The 19,080-nt window shown below is 37.1% G+C and overlaps 1 protein-coding gene across 10 annotated transcripts in view; it reads left to right on the top strand.

Annotated features, from left to right (window-relative positions):
* The first annotated feature begins 2,472 nt into the window (after positions 1-2,472).
* Positions 2,473-19,080, top strand: part of LOC144649326 (CD109 antigen-like) — a 39,829-nt gene continuing 23,221 nt past the window's right edge. For all 10 annotated transcript variants that reach the window (XM_078508809.1, XM_078508811.1, XM_078508806.1 and 7 more), the window contains exons 1-14: positions 2,473-2,605; positions 2,859-2,951; positions 5,688-5,851; positions 6,452-6,477; positions 7,892-8,051; positions 8,542-8,594; positions 9,160-9,177; positions 9,372-9,423; positions 9,621-9,697; positions 9,790-9,829; positions 15,946-16,030; positions 17,175-17,271; positions 17,968-18,234; positions 18,823-19,014. In XM_078508809.1, the coding sequence (XP_078364935.1) occupies positions 2,893-2,951; positions 5,688-5,851; positions 6,452-6,477; positions 7,892-8,051; positions 8,542-8,594; positions 9,160-9,177; positions 9,372-9,423; positions 9,621-9,697; positions 9,790-9,829; positions 15,946-16,030; positions 17,175-17,271; positions 17,968-18,234; positions 18,823-19,014 (1,290 nt within the window). In that variant the 5' untranslated portion in view covers positions 2,473-2,605; positions 2,859-2,892. The remainder of the gene's footprint in view (positions 2,606-2,858; positions 2,952-5,687; positions 5,852-6,451; positions 6,478-7,891; positions 8,052-8,541; positions 8,595-9,159; positions 9,178-9,371; positions 9,424-9,620; positions 9,698-9,789; positions 9,830-15,945; positions 16,031-17,174; positions 17,272-17,967; positions 18,235-18,822; positions 19,015-19,080) is intronic.

Genomic DNA, 19,080 nt, shown 5'->3' on the forward strand with positions numbered 1-19,080 from the left:
TTGCATCTCGCTCGGCTGGACATCCGGGCTTTTTTGTCTTATTTGCTAACACTTTGTTAGTTGGTTGCCAGATAAGAGCAGCAATATTCCCGCTCTGGGTTTTTATGACGTCTTGATCAGCCACAGCCATAACGAATAAGGATCTACCAGATTGTACCCTTTGTAGAGAAATACTAGTCACACTAGTGGGTAGGACAAGCAACGAATCAACGAACGTTTTTGTTGATTGCCGTATTTAACCACTTTTCGACTTGATAGCTTTCTGCCTGAAAGCTGCGGGACCTAAAAACAAGCCCTTTATGCTGACGAACCAGGGATTTGTGACAACATCAGTTCGCCGTCGAACGTTTAAGAATCCAAGAGATTTGCCGTAGTTGTCTTATTTAACTTTTTCCTTGGCTGTCGCTATTTTCAGTAAGGCCTTCTTTTCGTTCCTCGCTGCTTGAACGCGACACAAGCGTGTCGCTTGTCGGAATTTACTCTAGCCTGTTCCAGGCGTTCGGTTAGTTGGGGAGCGCGAAAAACGGCGAGCGAAAAAAAAAAAATGAGGGGGAGGGGGGGGGGGCGGGGTCCCCCCCATTTTTTCGCCGCCGCCCGCGCCGCCCCAACAACCGAACGCCTGGAACAGGCAGAATTTACCCTAGCAGGGCCTCATTAATTGATGGCCATCCATGGCCGTATTTATCAAACTGACATGCACAGTTCAGTAGGGAAAAAAGCTAAAAAAAAAAATCGCTACCCTAGTATTGTTTGAGATCGCCAATCCGCCGGCTCACGGTTCCTTTAAAAAATCAAAAAAAAAAAAACGAAAAAATTTGTCTCTAATTACAGAACTTGCTAAATCTTTTAAAAACAACATAAATCATTGGGCGACAAACAAATAAGGTGCCAAATCGATCATATTATAAAAAAAGAAGAATTATGCCGGGCAGACGCCGTTGGGAGAGTACGTAAATTCGGTTATGCCCCCCTCCCGGTTTTTGGCCCTTCTGGAAAAAAATTCCCCCCCCCCCCCTTTTTTTTCCCCCCCCCATAGTTGGAGAGAATTTTTATTTCGTTCGTTCTCAGTTTTACTGAGGTTTGCATAAGTAGCCAAGATAAACATAGGTGAAAAGCTGGAAAATAAATGAGCTTCCTGAGCTAGATACCACTCTTTTGTTTACAAAACCACAGCTGTTCAGCTAGAACGTTTGGAGATCAGACTGAATTTCCTACATGGTGATAATGATAGCTAAAATAACGATTTTCAGTTTAGAGCGTTTCACTTGAGTCGAAGTTTGCGTGGTGCATACTACGCAGTGATTGGCTAAAAATCCGCCCACGACACCATACTCGCGCCGCCCGCGCCGCCAGGTGCCGGATTGTCCTGCCTGTGAGGCCAGAGATTGACGACACAGAAAACTAGATATACAAAAATACGCCAAAACACAAAAAACAAATACAAAAATACGCTAAATTTATAAAGACAAATGGACTTCTTGGACTAATTCCCACTGGTTTTATTCGTGCTCAGCTGACAGCTAGCTACAGCTGGCTGGAACATAATTGTGATCATTGCAGAAGATAGCTGTAAATAGGTAAATGAAGGAAATACGTACGGATTAATTTCCGCAGAAAAATGAAAGCAACAGCCAGCCTTTGTTTTCGTTTTGCGCGGTTAACGAGATTCACAAATGCCGGAAAGTAAAAAAAAAAAAATGGCTTGATTAATGGACCTGATTGTAACGGATGTCAATCTACGATAGGCCGGGTGTTATGAACCATTCAAGGTTTTTTTTTTACTTTCCCGTCACGAAGCTAGCCTGCGCTCAAAAACTACACAGGCTCCAGCTAACGCAGGCTAAACGTCACGAAGTTTTGTTTTGCAAGTCTGTTTTAACACAAGAAATCACCTCTATTTGAAAATGATCTAATCACAAGTAGGAACTAAATCAAGAGCAGCTAAATGTTCAGAAAAAAGTGCGTGCCGTGCTTGCCGGCAGATTTGGTGAAAAATAGATCGTGAACGGAACTAATAACCACTTGAAAAATTTTGTTAAGTGTCAGTAAAGTATAACAAAAACTATCAGTTGGTCTATGAAAGTGCTGCTTACACACCCACGTACACAACCAATAATATTTCATGGATGATAAATGAACGAATATGTGCTTATTTGGCACATTCTTTAAAGCCTTTGTATGTTAAATTGGAATACCTCGCAAAAATGAATTTACTACGGTATCTAACTCTCTTGCTACGCAGATGTTTTTGAAAGCGTTAAAGGCTTTTCATAGACTTCAAGCTGTCTTGTTGTTACATTACAAAGCATTTATATTACTGGTGCGAATTTTCTAACAAAAAGAAATTTTTAGTGCCCCTGCACAAAAACAAACGTAATCCTATGTAATCCGGGTTTTTCCCTCTCCCCCGCGGAGACCTCTGTAGTGACGTCATAACTTGGCGCCATTTGCATAAAAATCGAACGCAGCAAGCGGATGAACTCATTGAACTGCATAACAAGTTGTGTGAAATTGTGATCCTGCAGTTAATTATAATTTGTGCAGCTGAATTTGAGGTTTCGACACATTCGTTTTGCCTACTTTCCAATGCACTGACCGAGAATTGGTGAGATTCAGTTTGATTTTACACATTGTCAGTTTATTCGTTCCCCTGGATTCGTTCACAGATATTTTTTCTCTGTTCGATCGATTCTTGACCATTTCTTCGCAGCGCAGCTGCTGATTTTTGTGTCATGCATGCATGCAGGATTAAAATCGAACTCTCTTATACGAGACAGCTCATTTCGGTGTGAAATATTAATTTGCAAGTGGTAGACTATTATAATTCTCATTTTAAACGTTTTTTTCTTTCCACATAGGTCTAAATCGTCGCCGAGATACGAAGCTGCAACAATGTTTTTCCTCGTCGCGATTTGCACTGCATTATCTCTGGCCGCGGGCGAAGTAAACAAGTAAGATTTAATAATCAAAATGCATTCTTGAACGAAAGTGTATTTTTAAAAAAGCTTACTATACATTTTAAACATTAACTATAACATAACATTAATAGGATTTTTATTTGGGTCATTTGGATGGGAAGTAAAAAGAGCACGTTTTTTCAGGAAGGTTCGAAATTTTTGCACGAATAAGCTTATCTCCGATATAGTTTGTCAAAACTGACCGTGACTCCTTAAGTGCTAATTACCGTGAGTAGTTAGCACTTAAGGCTTGTTTTAGAACTAAATCTTATATTGAGATCGGAGTTGGAATTCTGCTTTTCGTGCTTCCTTTATCTGAGGCCCTGTTAGGATAAATTTCGACAAGCGACACTGCGTTTAAATGGAAGAAGTAAAACTAATAATATGGCGAGGAACGACCATTAGGCGAATTTATCGGTTTTAAAAATGTTCGACGGCGAACTGATGTAGTTACAAATTCCTTGCGTCAACAGCATTCAGGGCATGCACTAAGTTCCTCAGGGAACTAAATTAAATTAATTTTAACGGCTCTCTTAAAATGCATGAAAAACTGCTTTGTGTTCTTAGTTCAGAGTCAGAAAGTTCTGCTCTGTGTACCTACATGTAGGTTACTCACGTCTCCGCAATTCAGTTAGGCACGTCTTGTTTTAATCTGTCAAATAATTAAATTAATCTAAACGCTTTTTCAAAATGCACAAGAAACTCCTGCTCCGTGTACTAGTTCTGTGTCACGTCGTTTTATAATCAGAATAGGTCGAAAAATTTAAAACTCCTGCTCGTTTTTAATTGGTCGCGACATTAAAAAAATTAACTGCTTTTGAAAATACCAGAGAAATACCTGCTCTGTGTACGGAGCTTACTCACGTCTTTTTAATTGGTTTGGAAATTAAAATTTTGAGAAACTTCTGCTCTGTTTCTGACATCATCATGAGACATGTATATATACCTACCCTAACAGGGCCTCTTATCTGTTATCTGCCGTACACGGCTTATATTACACAAGTTTGGATATTTGTAGCCCTGTACTTGTCTAACCTCAGTTGAAGCTGATAGTTTAATACATGTATTTTCCTTTCTGAGGCGTGAAATTAATTAATGTATAACTGTAAACTTAATTATGTAGAGCTTGATGGACTGATAATAGCATCACTGATAATGCTACCAATACCAATACTGTATTGTGTATGTATTGTCTTTATAATTTTGCAACTGCTAAAAGAAGCTTAAAGAAGCTTAGACCAGGCAAATGATCTGATGCTTAAAAGCCCAGGCCAAACAAGGATGTTATCGTCAACTCTCATTGACTACCGTATTTACTTGAATAAGCGCCGCCCCCAAATAAGCACCGCCCTCGAATAAGCGCCACATTTAAGACCAAAAACTTAATAAGTGCCGCCCCCGAATAAGCGCCGCAGTCGCGATGCGGCGCTTATTCGAGGAATTTCATTTAACTAAAAACAGCACTACAAAGCAACTCTAAAACAAACTTGGACACTCTTTCTATCAAAAACGAGGTTTTGCAGTTAAAAGTGGTTGTCGTCCATTAGTTTTCTATTCAACATTCTTACAATACGTAGTGCTCTAAATGTTATGAAGACCGCAAACTTTGCCAGGACAGCTAGTGCCACAGCTCTCTTTAGCAATGAAGAATACTGACAATCAAAAGACGCTATTTTCAATTACTGTAAAAAGATTGGATTCGTTGTGGCGTCCAAATTTTAAATAAGCGCCGCACTTGAGGCGCGAAAAATTTAATAAGCGCCGCGGCGCATATTCAAGTAAATACGGTATCATCAACTTGGGCCAAATATGAATGAGATTTCGTCACACTCTCTTCAACTCTTATGAAAAATTGATTCGAGCACGTAAAAAGTTGGCGAGAGCATATGAGAGATGATGAGGTCTTTAGGGGAGGCTTTCAAAGCACTCAAACTTCATCAGTCTTGTCAACCACACAACCAATACAACCACTTTCAGTGTTACATGCATAGCTACCTTATTACATGAAATTTTCGTGACACTTTAATTTCGCGAATTTCGCAATTCTAAAAAAATATGATAAAATGTGACTAGGCATATAAATGTTTTTTTACTGAGTAATCCTGATTTCTCAAACCACTCAGACCAAACGCATTTCTATTGGATTTGCTTTACTCACGATCAGTCAAGCACTGTAATTTTTCCCTGCACTGTATTTGTACTGTGTACATGTTTGTATTTTGGTTCATGTTCCTTGCTTTTTGCCTGCCACAATCTTGACATCATGCAAAATCATTGTGACGAACGGCGATGTGAAGTTGATTGATAAAAGCAAGATACAAAGGTTGTTAATGGGATTTTCTTTGGGGTGTCCACTTATGGGAGCTTAAAAACAAAAAAAGTCTTAGTCGTACAAATAAATGTAATCTCTGAAAATGTCTGCTGCTTAATTAAGGGAATGTGATAGGGTAGGGATTTTCAGTGTCTAGTCTAGTATAGGGTTGCAAAAATCAGCTGAACATGGTCTGGTATAGGGTAAGGGCTTCAAATTCCCAGCGGCACACACCCACCCAAAAATATACCGGGTGCCCCCCCCGGGGAATGTCTGCTTACGAGAATGTAAAAATACATAGTTTGTATGGGAGTTCAAATGGGGTTTCAAACAAGGTGCCAGTGGCCGTAAGTAGAGCTGTTCGCTTACATGAGTGTCTGTTTAGAGAGCTTTAACTGTATTTAATGTTTCATTTGCAGCACCTACTTCATTACGGCCCCCAGCGTCTTCAGACCAGGGCAGCCTTTCAGACTTCGAGTGGCACTGAGTAATGCTGTCACTCTTCCAGTGGATATAACAGCTGGCATTATGGATCAGAAGCAGAAAAGATTGATTGTTAGTCAGAGTGACACATTTGGCAAAGGTAAGCTCTAGAATAAATTATGTATACAATGTAATTTAAACCTATAAATTTCCATCAAAACTGTTACAAGACAGTGTAGTATGGTGATGTAACATCTGCACTGTAGCTGTTATTTTAAAAACGTGATAAGTAGGAACTCAGTCATGTTCTTTTGGATATCCCTAATCTAACTGGTCCTCCAATTGGCTTCTTTTCACTGATAGGGCATGATAAATGTGCTTGTTGCTCTCATCTTTAAAGGAACAATATTGTTCTTGATTTTTGGCTTAAAAGTACATATTAAATAGGTGTTATCTGACTGCAATCCTTAAGAGTTTCTACTGCTAGGCCTTCCAAGGGCAACACAGTGAACATTTTAACAGCGACAAGCGACATCATTATGACACTGAAATGCGACAGTGACACAGTGTGACAGCAACTCTACTGAACAATAATTAGACTACCCACCCTCGTTTTCTATGAACAATAGTCAACTTAGCTGCACCTTGTTCAACTGTTCACTTGTAGAAACTTGGACTTGTAGTCTAATTGTTATGCTGCAATATACCGGTGTATTTTTACATGTTTGTTCATAATAAACTGCTTTTGGTCTTTTTGCAGGTCCCTCAAAAGAAATGACATTACAGGTATAGGGATGTAGGTAGCAATGTAGCTACAGTGTTTTATGCAAAAACATGATGTATATTTAACTCTCACATGCGCCCAGGGGGGTACTCGGGATTTCAGGTGATGGGGATGATCAAAGGATTTTCTGGGTTCGAAATTTTCGATTCCGTGATTTTTTGGGTAGGAAAATTTGACAAGTATTTTTTTTATTTAATTAGGGATGTTTTTGGGTATTAAAAACAATCTGAAGATTCGTGGTAGTGCCTTGGCTTTGTAGTTCTGCGAATAAAGTACAAACAAAGGTGTTTTGTTGTTGATTTTTGAGAGGGCAATTTTTGATCAAGGGATTTTTTTGGGTTATGTTAGAAGCCCTAGGTTTTTTTTTGGGTCTTGACTTTTGCCGACATTCGATCATCCCCGTCACTTGAAATGACGAGTACCCCCCTTGAGCACATGCGGCAGGGGAGGGAGCCATGCCAAGGTTAACCACTCCAGCCTCAAAGCAATAGAAAATTTAAGTCAAAAAGACAACTTCCAAAATAAAATTCCATGCTGATACAACAGTCTCAGCACCCAAAATGTTGTGTTCATAGAAGGTGGAATTAAAAAGAAACTCAGATGACGAAATGTTCAGTGTTTCATCAGTATTATAAAATTTTATTTTTAAGTAAAAATATGAGCGGGAGCGTTTACAGTGGTGCCATTGTAAACGCCCATGCAGAAGGAAATGAAATGAAAACAATAAATTGAATGCAAAGTATTGTTATGCGAATCAGTACAGATCTGTATCGAAAGTTAATGAATACTAATTAGCTGAGCAGGAGTTTGTATCAAAAGTTAAAATTATCTACTGTTTGATTTGTATTGGGGTTTACAGTTGTGTACATGGGATCTGAATACTGTGCTGGGATTGGTTTGCACACTCATGAATAATTAATGAATTTTACAATAAAAATTAACCCTTTAAGCCACGATAGTGCCATTTGGCACATGAGGTCATAACTTGGTCAATATTTTTCTGACCAATTTGAATTTTTGCCACCAAGATTCCCTTGGAGAGATTTTGAAAACATGCTCTTCCCCCCTGTTTGTGACTTAATTGACCACCCCTATAATTTTTGAAACTTTTTTCCCTGATACGTATGTGAGATGCAACATAACTGAAATTAACCACAACACTGAGAGCTGCACAAAAAGCTATAGTTTAGGGGTATACCTACTATATACGGAGATTCACACATTTTTAAACCTTTTTCTTTTTACGTTTTAAAGCAATATCTTTCAAGGCCATTACTTTTTTATTATTTGTTGACATGTTTTATGACTAATTGTGATCGAAACATTTCAAATGGTGTATCATACATGGACATCCATATTTATTGATTTAGGGTACACGTTTGTCATCAAAATGACTTTTGTTTTTCTTTTATTCAGATCCCCCATGGTGTGGCTTTTACATCTGTTCAGTATCAGTTGTCTGTAAATGGGACAGGAGGAGTCAAATTCTCTGAACTGAGATATATCCGTTTCATGGAAAAGGGCTTCACTATCTACATACAGACTGACAAAGCCATATACAAACCAGGGCAAAATGGTAAAAAGATAAAAATTGTTGTATAATAAAAATTGTGCTGGACTGTATCTGATAAACTAAAAATTAAAATTATTTTGTAACAGTAACATTCAACATAAGCTTATGAACAAATTTGGGATGGCACAAGATTTTTCAGTGGCTTGATCATCACTTGTACAGTGTAAGAGGCCCTGCCAGGGGGATCCCGTGTCGCTTGTCTAAATTTAAAAATTTCCCTTATCGCTGTTTTATCGCACTTCCCGACGCTGTTGGTAGTTGAATCAAAGGAAAATTGCTCGTCCTTGCTGGAATTTAAGTTTTCCCAAAAGGGTTGTTGTTTGTCGGGTTTTTATTTTATTTGCTGTCGCTACTTTTCTGAGCCGTGTCGCTTGTCGGAATTTACCATGACATAGCCTCGTGTAAGCTGTGAGGTTTTTTAAATACCTGGACCAGGTTTACATTGTGTCATACACTGTATGGCATTTGAATCTATTCTTTTTCTTTTTATTAGTTCTGATGCGAATCTTTGGAGTGCATCCAAACCTGAAAGTTTACACTGGCAATGTGAGTGTTGTATGTTATAATAAGTCAGAATAATTTAATTTGTATCATTGTATTTCGATGTGCCTTAAATGTTTGCTTATTAAAATTATATGTCAAAACGATAGTAGACCTGACTTTAGGTCAGTTGATGCAAGCTATTTAACAAATTGAGCGCATTTTTCATGTTGTACAGTCTTTTAGACCATAGAAATAACATCATAAAATGTTCAAAACTCAAGAGGAACCATGAGCTGTCAGGCAAGTGGTTTCACTGTAAAGTGTTGGATATTTCATGGCATCATTTCTATGGTCTATAAGTAGTTTAGAGTGTAGACCATGGAAAAATGTTGACGTTTTGTCGACCAATGCATGCAAGATTATTTTAATACATCATTATGAGTAAAGACAATAAATAATAGTTACTTATTACAATAATTGTAACAGTGTTACATTTCACATACATGTAGCGTAAAATAAACTGTGATTAGAGATATGTACACGTATTGTAGGCTACGTATTATATAGATGGCCAATGTATCATTATTAATTATTATTTTTTAATTTGACGTTTGCTTTTCTCAATCAGTTGACAGTGGACATCTTGGTAAGTGATGAAGATTGATGGTTGACTTTGTGAATAATTAATTCATAATATTTAGTTTCTGTGAATTCTTGAAGAATACAAATATTTAAGATTTTTCATCACTGAGGTTGTTTTTATAGTAATTCTTCAGTCACTGATTGTTTTTCTCAATACTCTTTCTAAGTTGCATTTTTTTTGCTGTATTATGATTTCAGGATCCCAATGGTAACAAAATGGCACACTGGGTCAATCTTAACAGCCAATCAGGTTTGTACATGTACTTGTTTGTCATACACGTAGAAGGTGACATGGTCTTCTTATTTCCCGATCAGTACACACATAAATTACGTTACAATGTACGTGATTGTAGTGGATGCGATTCGCTGTCTAAATGTCTATGTCGGTGAAAATTGTTTTGTTGCATTATGTTTAATGTGTTACATACAATTCTTTTGAATTTCAAGGTGTGATCAAGAGGGAATTTCTCCTTTCCACACAGCCAGTTGAGGGAGAATGGAAAATCTCTGTCACAGCAGCAGAGGTAATTAATGAGAATTTACACCATGGTCAGCTGTTAATTGATCGCTTGAACCTGAACTGATCCTGTGGCATTCATTTTTTTTTTTTTTTTAGGATCAGAAAGCAGAACAAGTCATTGAAGTGAAGCCCTATGGTTCGTATCTCAATTGTAGTGTAACTTTTGACCAACAGTTGTTGCGCATCATCTTTTTATTGGCTATGCTGCATGAAAATACTAGGGCATTGTAACACAACTCCTATTTCCTAGCAGTAAAATGCTAGAACCTTGGAATTATTCCGATTTGTATTGAAGCTTTCATTTAGATCATGAACTTGACTTGAATTACAATTAACTAATAATATTATAAATTAGTAGGAGGCTTCATAAGAAATTGCTAAAAAAGTAGTGTCTCAAAATTAACAGACAGGAGTGCCAAAAAAGCCATCCCAAATTGTCTCAATTTTCTCAATTTGAGATACCCCATATGTCAAACTTCACAAAAGATATTAATTTCAAACTGATTTAGATCCCTCAAATGCCTCTTACAACAACTTTCCTCCCTCCTTCCCCTGCCAAAAGATTTTTTTTTTTAATGCATTTATTTAATATCACACGTTACACTGAGAAAGTGAAAAAAAAAAACACAGTTACAAAAAAAAAAAAAAGAAGATAAAAATACATCAAGTTACACAATTTAACCGATAAAGCCTAACTTACTAACAAATACTTTTAACTAGTCTAAATTTTTATATAAATTTCTCTACACGGTATTTAAAATTAAGTTTCCTAACGAATTCAATTACCCCAGGCTCTATTTGATTAAGTTTCTGATTGTAAAGGTAATACTTAGCTAATAACATGCAGTAATTTAATTTCTTTTTTAGAGAGTGTCGTTGCAGTTGAGCAGAATTTAGTGATTTACCAAAGAGTAGTTCTTCATCACTTTGCGTAAAGGAGGTGCCGTTTTCTTCATTGAAGTGTTGTAAAACTTTATGAAAGAATTGTTTAGAAAGGTGGCAGTCGATGAAAGTATGACTTATCGAATCTGGATGGCCGCAGTAGGTGCAGTCCGAGTTGTTCGATACTCCAAAGAGGTGAAGTTCCTTTTTGGAGACAAGTATCCTATGAGCAAGTTTGAAGTAAAATTCTTTAAGTTTGTTCTCTTTGCACATAAATTTAATTTGCTTAAAGTAGTTTTTCCAATGAATATCATTTGATGATAGATCTCGTTCCCATTTACTAAGTGCAGTTATTTTGGGAATACTTTTCTTTATAAAAAGCCAGTAATAGTCTTTGTTTTTTGTTTTCGTAAGATCGATCGATATTGTAGGTGACAATTGAAAATTCACACTATCAAGAAAGAGTGACTTATTTAATTGAGCATGTTTTGCTCTTTCTACTAGATGTTTCGGAATTGCAGATATGATTTGGTAATAATTTAAGAAGTTGCACTTAATTGTGTATGTTTGTTTGAATTCTTGAAATGATAAAAACTTTCCGTTCTCGCTGAGAATATCTTGGATAGAGACAATTCCTTCTTCAAACCAGCTTTTCAGAAAAATCGGCCTATTCCCAATGAGAATTTCTTTGTTATTGAACAGTATCATTTCTTGTCCATTGTCACTTTCATACAGGGTTTTAAGTTCTAAAAAGTACCACAATACCTGTTTGTAAAAAGGAGGTATATCAGTCTGGTTGAGAAATTTTTTATCGTAATTACAACGTAATAGAAAGTTTAAACCACCGTATTCTCTGAAAAAATGATAGGGAATTGCCTTCCAGTTCTCCTTCCTTGACAGCGCGTCGGTTATCAAAAATCTAGAAATCCAAGCAAGTTTTAATGATTTAGCTATTACCTCCATATTTGGCACACGTAATCCTCCGTCAACATAGTCTTGATACATGACTTGCCTTTTAACTTTGTCCGGTTTTTTACACCAGATAAAGTCAAATAGAGAGGTTGTAACTGAAGAGACAGTTTCCGAGGGGATGACTAACATTGAAGTGGAGTATACTAAATGTGGAATGCCGAGACTTTTTGTTATCAAACACCTTCCAAATAAACTGAGATTCCTTGATCTCCAAATATCAAGATTAGTATTAAGCTTTCGAACCTTAAGCGTAAAGTTTCTTTTCTCATTCCCATTTTCATCGTAGGAAACAAAGATCCCAAGAGTTCTAACAGGTTCTTTTGTCCATTTTAGATTGAAGGGCTGATCTTCCCTATTGCGCCATGGGCCTAACCATATCGCTTTGGTTTTTGAAGTGTTTAGTTTCAGACCTGAATATGTCCCGAAATCGTTAACTATTGCAATCAAGTTTTGGACAGATAATAAATTATCACAAAAGGCTGATGTGTCATCCGCGAATTGACTTATTTTCGACTCTGTTCCAAAGATTGTGATACCTCTGACAGTTTTGTCTTGTCGGATCTTTGTGGCAAGAACTTCTGCAGCTAAGATGAAGAGATACGGTGATAAGGGGCAACCCTGCCTCACCCCTCTCGACAATTTAAAATAGTTTGTACAAAAACCATTGTTCAAGACGCTGCTCTCAGAGTTCGTATAGAACGTAGAGATCCATTTTTTAATGCCGTTACCAAAGTTGAACAGGTTGAGGGTATTTTGAATAAAAGACCATTCTAGGGTATCGAATGCTTTTTGAAAGTCTGAAGAGCAGATCCCAGGGAGAGCAGTATGCTTTTTGAAAGTCTAGAAGTAGCAGTATCCCAGGGATCTTTTGTAGCTCAGTTTGCTGGATTATGTCATTTATAAGCCTAATGTTTTGTCCTATGTATCTCCCTTTCATAAAACCGGTCTGATCTGGATGGATAAGAGATGGTAAAACGCGTTCTATCCTCTTAGCGATAACTTTTGACGCTATCTTATAGTCTACGTTTAATAGCGTTATTGGACGCCAATTTGACAAAAACAACAAATTTGCATCTTCTTTGGGTAGAAGCGTGATAACTCCTCTTCGCTGGGACACAGACATTTCGCCGAAATCAAAAGCTGCATTTAGACTATTTACCAAATCCTGACCTAGGAGGCTGAAATATTGCTTATAGAACTCGGCTGTAAAACCATCGTCCCCTGGCGATTTCCCATTTTGAAAGGTGTTTAAGATTTTCTCACACTCTTCTAACGTTATTTCGCCATCAAGATTTGTCTTCTCCTCATCAGATAATTTCGCGAATTGTAAATCGCTACCAAAGTCAGTAAAAACATTACTACTGTGGTCAATATTCGAGCTGTACAAATTCTCATAAAAGGTTTGGATATCAGACATTATATCCTGATCATGGACAATAATTTTTCCGTCAGACCTTTTGAGTTCCGATATAACTTTTTTATTGTAATTTTTTTTCTCCATGTTGAAAAAGTATTTGGTTGGCTTTTCACCTAGTTCAACCCATCTCACTTTGGAGCGAAAAATTGCGCCTTTGCCCTTGATTTCATAGAGGCGATTTAATTCATTTTTTAACCTGTCATATTCTTTCAGTTTGTCTTCGGTATTTTGATTATCACTACTGTTGCTTATACTTTTGTCGATTTCGTCTAAGCGCTTTTGAAGGTCGGATTCTTGTTTGCGAAATTCTTTTGCTTTGCGAGCGGCGAAAGAAATAGTGATGCTTCTAATTTCCATTTTAATCAGTTCCCATCTTAGTCTTTTGTCAACTATGTTGGCATATTTCTCACTGATGATTGGATAGCTGTCTGTAATTAGAGTCAAGTAATTGTTGTCTTTTAAAAGTGAGTTGTTAAATTTCCATAATCCTGGGCCCCTTGACACCTGGGATAACTTTAAACTGAGTTTGATTGCTTTGTGATCTGGAGTGATTGCAGTCTTTGTTTCAACGTTGTGGGCGTATTGAGTGAGGTGTTTTGCTATAAGAAAATAATCGATTCGCGATTTGACTTTCAAAAATTTAGACTCATATGAAAAACTTTTTGTATGGGGTTTTTGCTTTCGAAAAATGTCAATTAGATCCAGTTCTTCCATCATTGAGATAATACCATTCCGATAAGCCGTTGGTTTCCAACTTATGCCACCTTTCTTGTCAATGCTATCTAACGTAGCATTCCAGTCTCCACCTACAATTAACTGTGTGATGTTTAAATTTGAAGTCATAAATTCGTTAAGAATCTGCAAGAATTTTCCTTGCGACTGACGGTTGGTAGGAGCATACACATTACAGATAGATAGATTTACACCCCTGCAAATTACATCTATTGCAATAATTCGACCGTCAATGTCTTTGTAACTGTTTTCTACGTTTACGACAACAGAAGGGTTCACAAGAATACAAACACCTTTGCTGTGATTTGATCCGTGCGAGAAGAAAACGTCACCTCCCCATTCATTTTTCCATGCAAGTTCATCTTTTGGTTCTGAGAAAGTTTCTTGCAAGAGATAAAAATGGCAATTTTGATCTTTCAAATAACTAAAGATGGATCTTCTTTTGACACGGTTTCTTATACCTCTAACATTTAAAGTTATAAAATTACATTTTGGAGCTACCATAATCGTTTAAGGAAAGGAATATAGAATGTATTACAAAAAAAATATTGCTCATTTGCAACTCGATGCATCTTTGGTAGCACAAAACAAAACATAGCAAAACAATAAAATAGAACGCGCGACACATTACAAGAACTACCGGTTTCCGATAATTTTCTTTTTTGTTTCATGCGGTCAGAATCAAATCGATCGCTGGAATTAAACCGAAACAAATCCCACCGAATCTGCCTAAGACAGATCACAGAGGAGTGAAATTGTGTACAATAACTATATACATTAAACAAAGTTCCAAGTAGAAAACACAATAACATTAGAACCGTAACGTAACGGGGAACAATTAATTTACAACTCAGGGGGCGATAATCTGAACTACTCAACTCTGTATCACCTACCCAACGAAGACAAAATTAATCTATACTGATTAGTAACTTACATTTCCCCCTACGGTAAAAGTGAGGCCAATAATGACAGGATGGTTGAATTGTCAAAGTTCCTTGACGTCGTCGATCGAAAACATTTGTCTTGGTCTTCCAGTGGGAGAAGTTTTGACGAATAGCTTCCCGTCGAGCGACCAAGTGCTTAGAATCTTCCCGTCTCTTCTTTTCTCAATAGCCAGTTTCATCATCTCGCTTCGGTACCCCGTTAGATTTTCGTTAATGAAAATACGCTGATCGGCCAGGCTTGTTCCCGAGTAGCTCGGGAAGATGGTGGAGAGAGTTACATCTTTTAGACGAATTCTCGCCTTGTAACACTTTGCCTTGTCCTTGTGATTAGCAAATTTGGCGATTATTGGCTTGATTCCTTTTTTTCTGTTTAAGCGATGGGAAATCTCGATTTTTTCCGGTTCCATCTCCACGCCTACCGCCTGAGCCACCTTGCAAACTACTTCATCGGTTGTAACACCTACATCCTCGGGAATGCCATGGAATTCGAGAGAGTTTTTACGGGAGTACTGCTCCAACTCGTCAAGGTTCGCTTGCAGGTCATCAATGTCACTCTTTTGTTTCTTTGAAGCTTTTTTTACACGTTCAAGTTCCAGTTCCAAAGAAGCGACATATTTGTTTTGGCTTATCAATTCTTTCTTTAGCTTTTCGACTTCGCCGTTATTCTTCGCGATGTCCTTTCGAAGTTCAGCCACTTCACTTGACAGTTTGTTGTTGTCCTTGGCTAACTTTGCAATATTGCCTTGAATCGCAGTAATAGCGCCTTGGATGTTTTTTAGAAGATTGTGGATGTCTTTGAGATTTGGTTCCATGTCTGGCTCTTCTATTTCCTCCTGAATAGCTTCCTCGTTAAGCGGAGAAGAAGCCGCCATATTTAAAATGTCGCCACGTGCTTGTTTGGAATCAGGCGATACTCCTGATCCGGAGACGGCACTCCGTTTCATTCTTACTTGCCATAAGAAGTTTACACGATAGAAAGAGCGAACGGCACGAATTTTAGTCGAAATATTGCTTGAAACCACTTCTTGGGCAGGTGATACTGCGGAGCTCAATTATTTGCGTCCGGCCATGATGAGCCCCCCCGCCAAAAGATGCCCATTTTTAATTTTTTTTTCGTTTAAGAAGTGATACCATAGTTGTTTCAATTCAAAAAACGTTTTGCCTAGCTGCTTATGCACATGTACAAAATGCACTTTTTGGTATTGTACATGTAACCACATCCTGATTTGAAAAAGTGGCCTATATTATATTTAACAATTATTTCGACTCGTAAGTGAAATTGTGTTCATTTCTGTATGTTCACAGTGCTTCCTAAGTTTGAAGTGAAAGTAAACCTTCCAGCATATGTAATTGAGAAAGAGAGTAAACTCACTGGTGCTGTTGATGTCAAGTAAGTTGTTTTCATTTTTTTTTTTTAATTTAAATCTTGTAACTTAGTGTCTTAATACCATAAGAGTTCTGGAAGTCACAACCCCCTAAAAGAAACGCCCCTTGATAAATAGCGATAAATTTTATGGTTGTTAGTAAATCCCTCAAGTACCGGTAGTCGGTGTCTTTCTGAAAGTAAGAACTTTCTGTTTTTGTGATATCTGAAGAAGAACCTTAAATAATCTCACTCATTTTTTAATTCCTTTCTTCTGTTAGTTAATCTGTCCACATACTATACTTTATTTTCCAGCTTATTTTCACTAAATTATTTATTAAGTAAACTTAATTACATGTAGTTTTTGTCTGTATGTTTGTGCGAGCACTGTATATATTATCCTAAGTACCTGACCCATTTTAGAAATTATTGTATTAAACACTAAGGATGGCTGCCCAATCTCATTAGCCAATGGTGATTATTTTGGGCTGTCATGCACTTCCTTTTATAATTTTTATTCTTCTTTGTATTGTAAATTTAGTTTAATTTAGGGTGCAAATAAAGCGTTGTTGTTGTTGTTGTTGTTGTAAGCTCACAGTACCATCCAAACGCAGCTGTAAGAGAACACAGCTGCCTCTTATACCACTAACAAGAACATTAAAAAACTGATTACTTCTGACCAATTTTTATTAAACCCCCCACCCTACCAAAACACCTAATATGAAATACTCAATTGTATTTAAGTAGAAGTTGTGTCCTTGTTCTTAAATTGGCCAAAGTGTTTTTAAGTTACATGTAGAAAAGTTACTTGTTTTTAAAAGCTACCCGAAAGTTGTGACCCTCCAAAAGATACAATAACAAGTCGGCTATACCTGAAAGTAACAAGGGCAGTTATTGGTTATCAGTTGCAGACCCCCTCCCCCTTTTAGTTTGCCTGTTAAATAAATCATAACTTATAACACTTACTGTAATTCTTCGTAAAAAAAATAAAATGCTATAAAAGGTGATCTTAGGTAGATCCATCATTTTAAATTACAGATGGCCATCAACCTTGATGTTCATGTTTTAAGTTGAAATCAATTTTTTCAGAACTTTTATTTTTTTTGCCTTTGACCATTTTACCAAATTAATAAATTCTGTTATGGACTTTTTTTTCTTATTTTTCTTAAAGGTACACATATGGCAAGGGAGCTAAAGGAAGGGCAAATGTTCAAATTTATTTTAACTCATATGGACCAAAGAAAATCTCACTAGCTAAAGACATTCCTGTAAGTTCTAATGATAGAATTAAATTTAATTTTCCCTAAACACACCTTAAGAGGACACCGTACTTGATAAAATTATACAGCATACAAGGATGCAATCATCTGAACTTAAGTGTACAAGAATTTTTTTTAGACACGGTTATCATGATCTTACTACAATGATTTATTTTTTAAGTCAAATCTGGCCAGAATTTCTCAAGCTTCATATCCAGCTACATTTTGTAAACCCAATGTAAATAGTTATTAACTTAACTTACTGCCCTATACGCCATTGGCACTAAGGGCAGCGACAAAGTTTCTCCACACATGCCTGTCACGAGCTTTCTTCTCGATGTCTCCCCAGGTGTAGTTTAGGGTTTTAAGTTCGCTTTCTACCATCCGTCTCCAAGTTGTTTTTGGTCGTCCACGCTGTCTTTTTCCTTCAGGTGTCCAATGAAAAAAAATAGTTATTAAGTGCAGCATAAAAACACTGGTGGTTCCGCACTCATCATTATTGTATTTTTTTTTTAAGAAAACCAGCAGATTCTATTATATTGGAATATTTCATTAATGACACTACATAACAAATATTTTTTTTGTCAATTTGCCACAAAATTAGCTAGGTACAATTCTCACTCGGGGATAGCTAGCATAAATCTGTTCAGTTAGCTAGGTGGTGTGAAAGAGATCACTGTTAACATTTTACCTTTACATTATCAGGTTAATGATGGCCGTGGTACATTTTCGTTTGACAAGAAAGTCATTCTTCAGTTATTTCAAGACTCTTTTCAGTATGAAAAAGATGCAACAGTCCTTTATAGCTATGCTCACATTAAACTGGAGGTTAATGCCACGTTTCACGAGGACCTTACAGGCAAAGTAGCTAGTGGCCAAGGAAGTGTTTCATTTTACCAGATGGATGTCAAGTTGCAATTTGCAGAATTTAATCCTAAAAACTTCAAACCAGGATTACCTTTCAAGGTTTTGGTGAGTGAGTTTGGTTATATTGCTATTTTAGCCATTCACAGGCGAGTGATTAAAACTGTCATTGGATGTTAAGAATGCAGTAGAGCATTTTATTCATGCTCAGATGTTTGGCACATAGGGCTCTTAATATTTAATTTTCTGAGTCAAGAAAGAAAGAGGGGGGAGTAGAGGGGTTGGCTATTTTGAAGGTGGGTGCACATGTATTTGAATGGGGGCACTTATTTCATTTTTTTCATATTTCAACCTCAATATAACAGTCTATGTTTCAAATATCTCATACTGCTTTAACATAAGATAGCAAAACACATTTTTCAGTAGAAGCACATGCCCTCAATCTTTATTTCACAAAGAAGTATTTGTACCAAATGTTCATTGTACTGTGTATTCAGTGCATGTAATTCATTCTTTGTTGAGAGACAGGACAGGTGGGAGCACTTAATACAGGTTTTAGAAGGGGGGGGGGGGAGACACTTATTTAATTTTTAGCCTGGGAAGTCAAATTGCAAGGAGGGCACATTTTTATGCTGCATGGACACTAAATTGAGTGTTGTTATTGAAAGGCATAGTTACTGTACTTCTTTCTTCTAGCTTCAAGTTGTCCAACCAAATGGTGAACCAGTCAGTCCAGATAGACTGAAAAAACTGCAGGGTAATGTCAAAATTACAACAAAGTACGACTGGAAGGGTGACGGCACTGATGAATTTTTACCTCATTCTGATGACGGAAGCTTCATTATCACCAAGGACATCCCTTCATCTGCGCAATACTTAAGTCTACAGGTTCGTTTGGTAAACTTTGTATTTATTAACTTATAACAAGGATCTACAAATGCACACTAGTAATAT

The sequence above is a fragment of the Oculina patagonica genome, chromosome 4 (assembly GCF_052425735.1).
Source record: "Oculina patagonica isolate OP01 chromosome 4, crgOcupat, whole genome shotgun sequence".
NCBI classification, from domain to species: Eukaryota; Metazoa; Cnidaria; class Anthozoa; order Scleractinia; family Oculinidae; genus Oculina; species Oculina patagonica.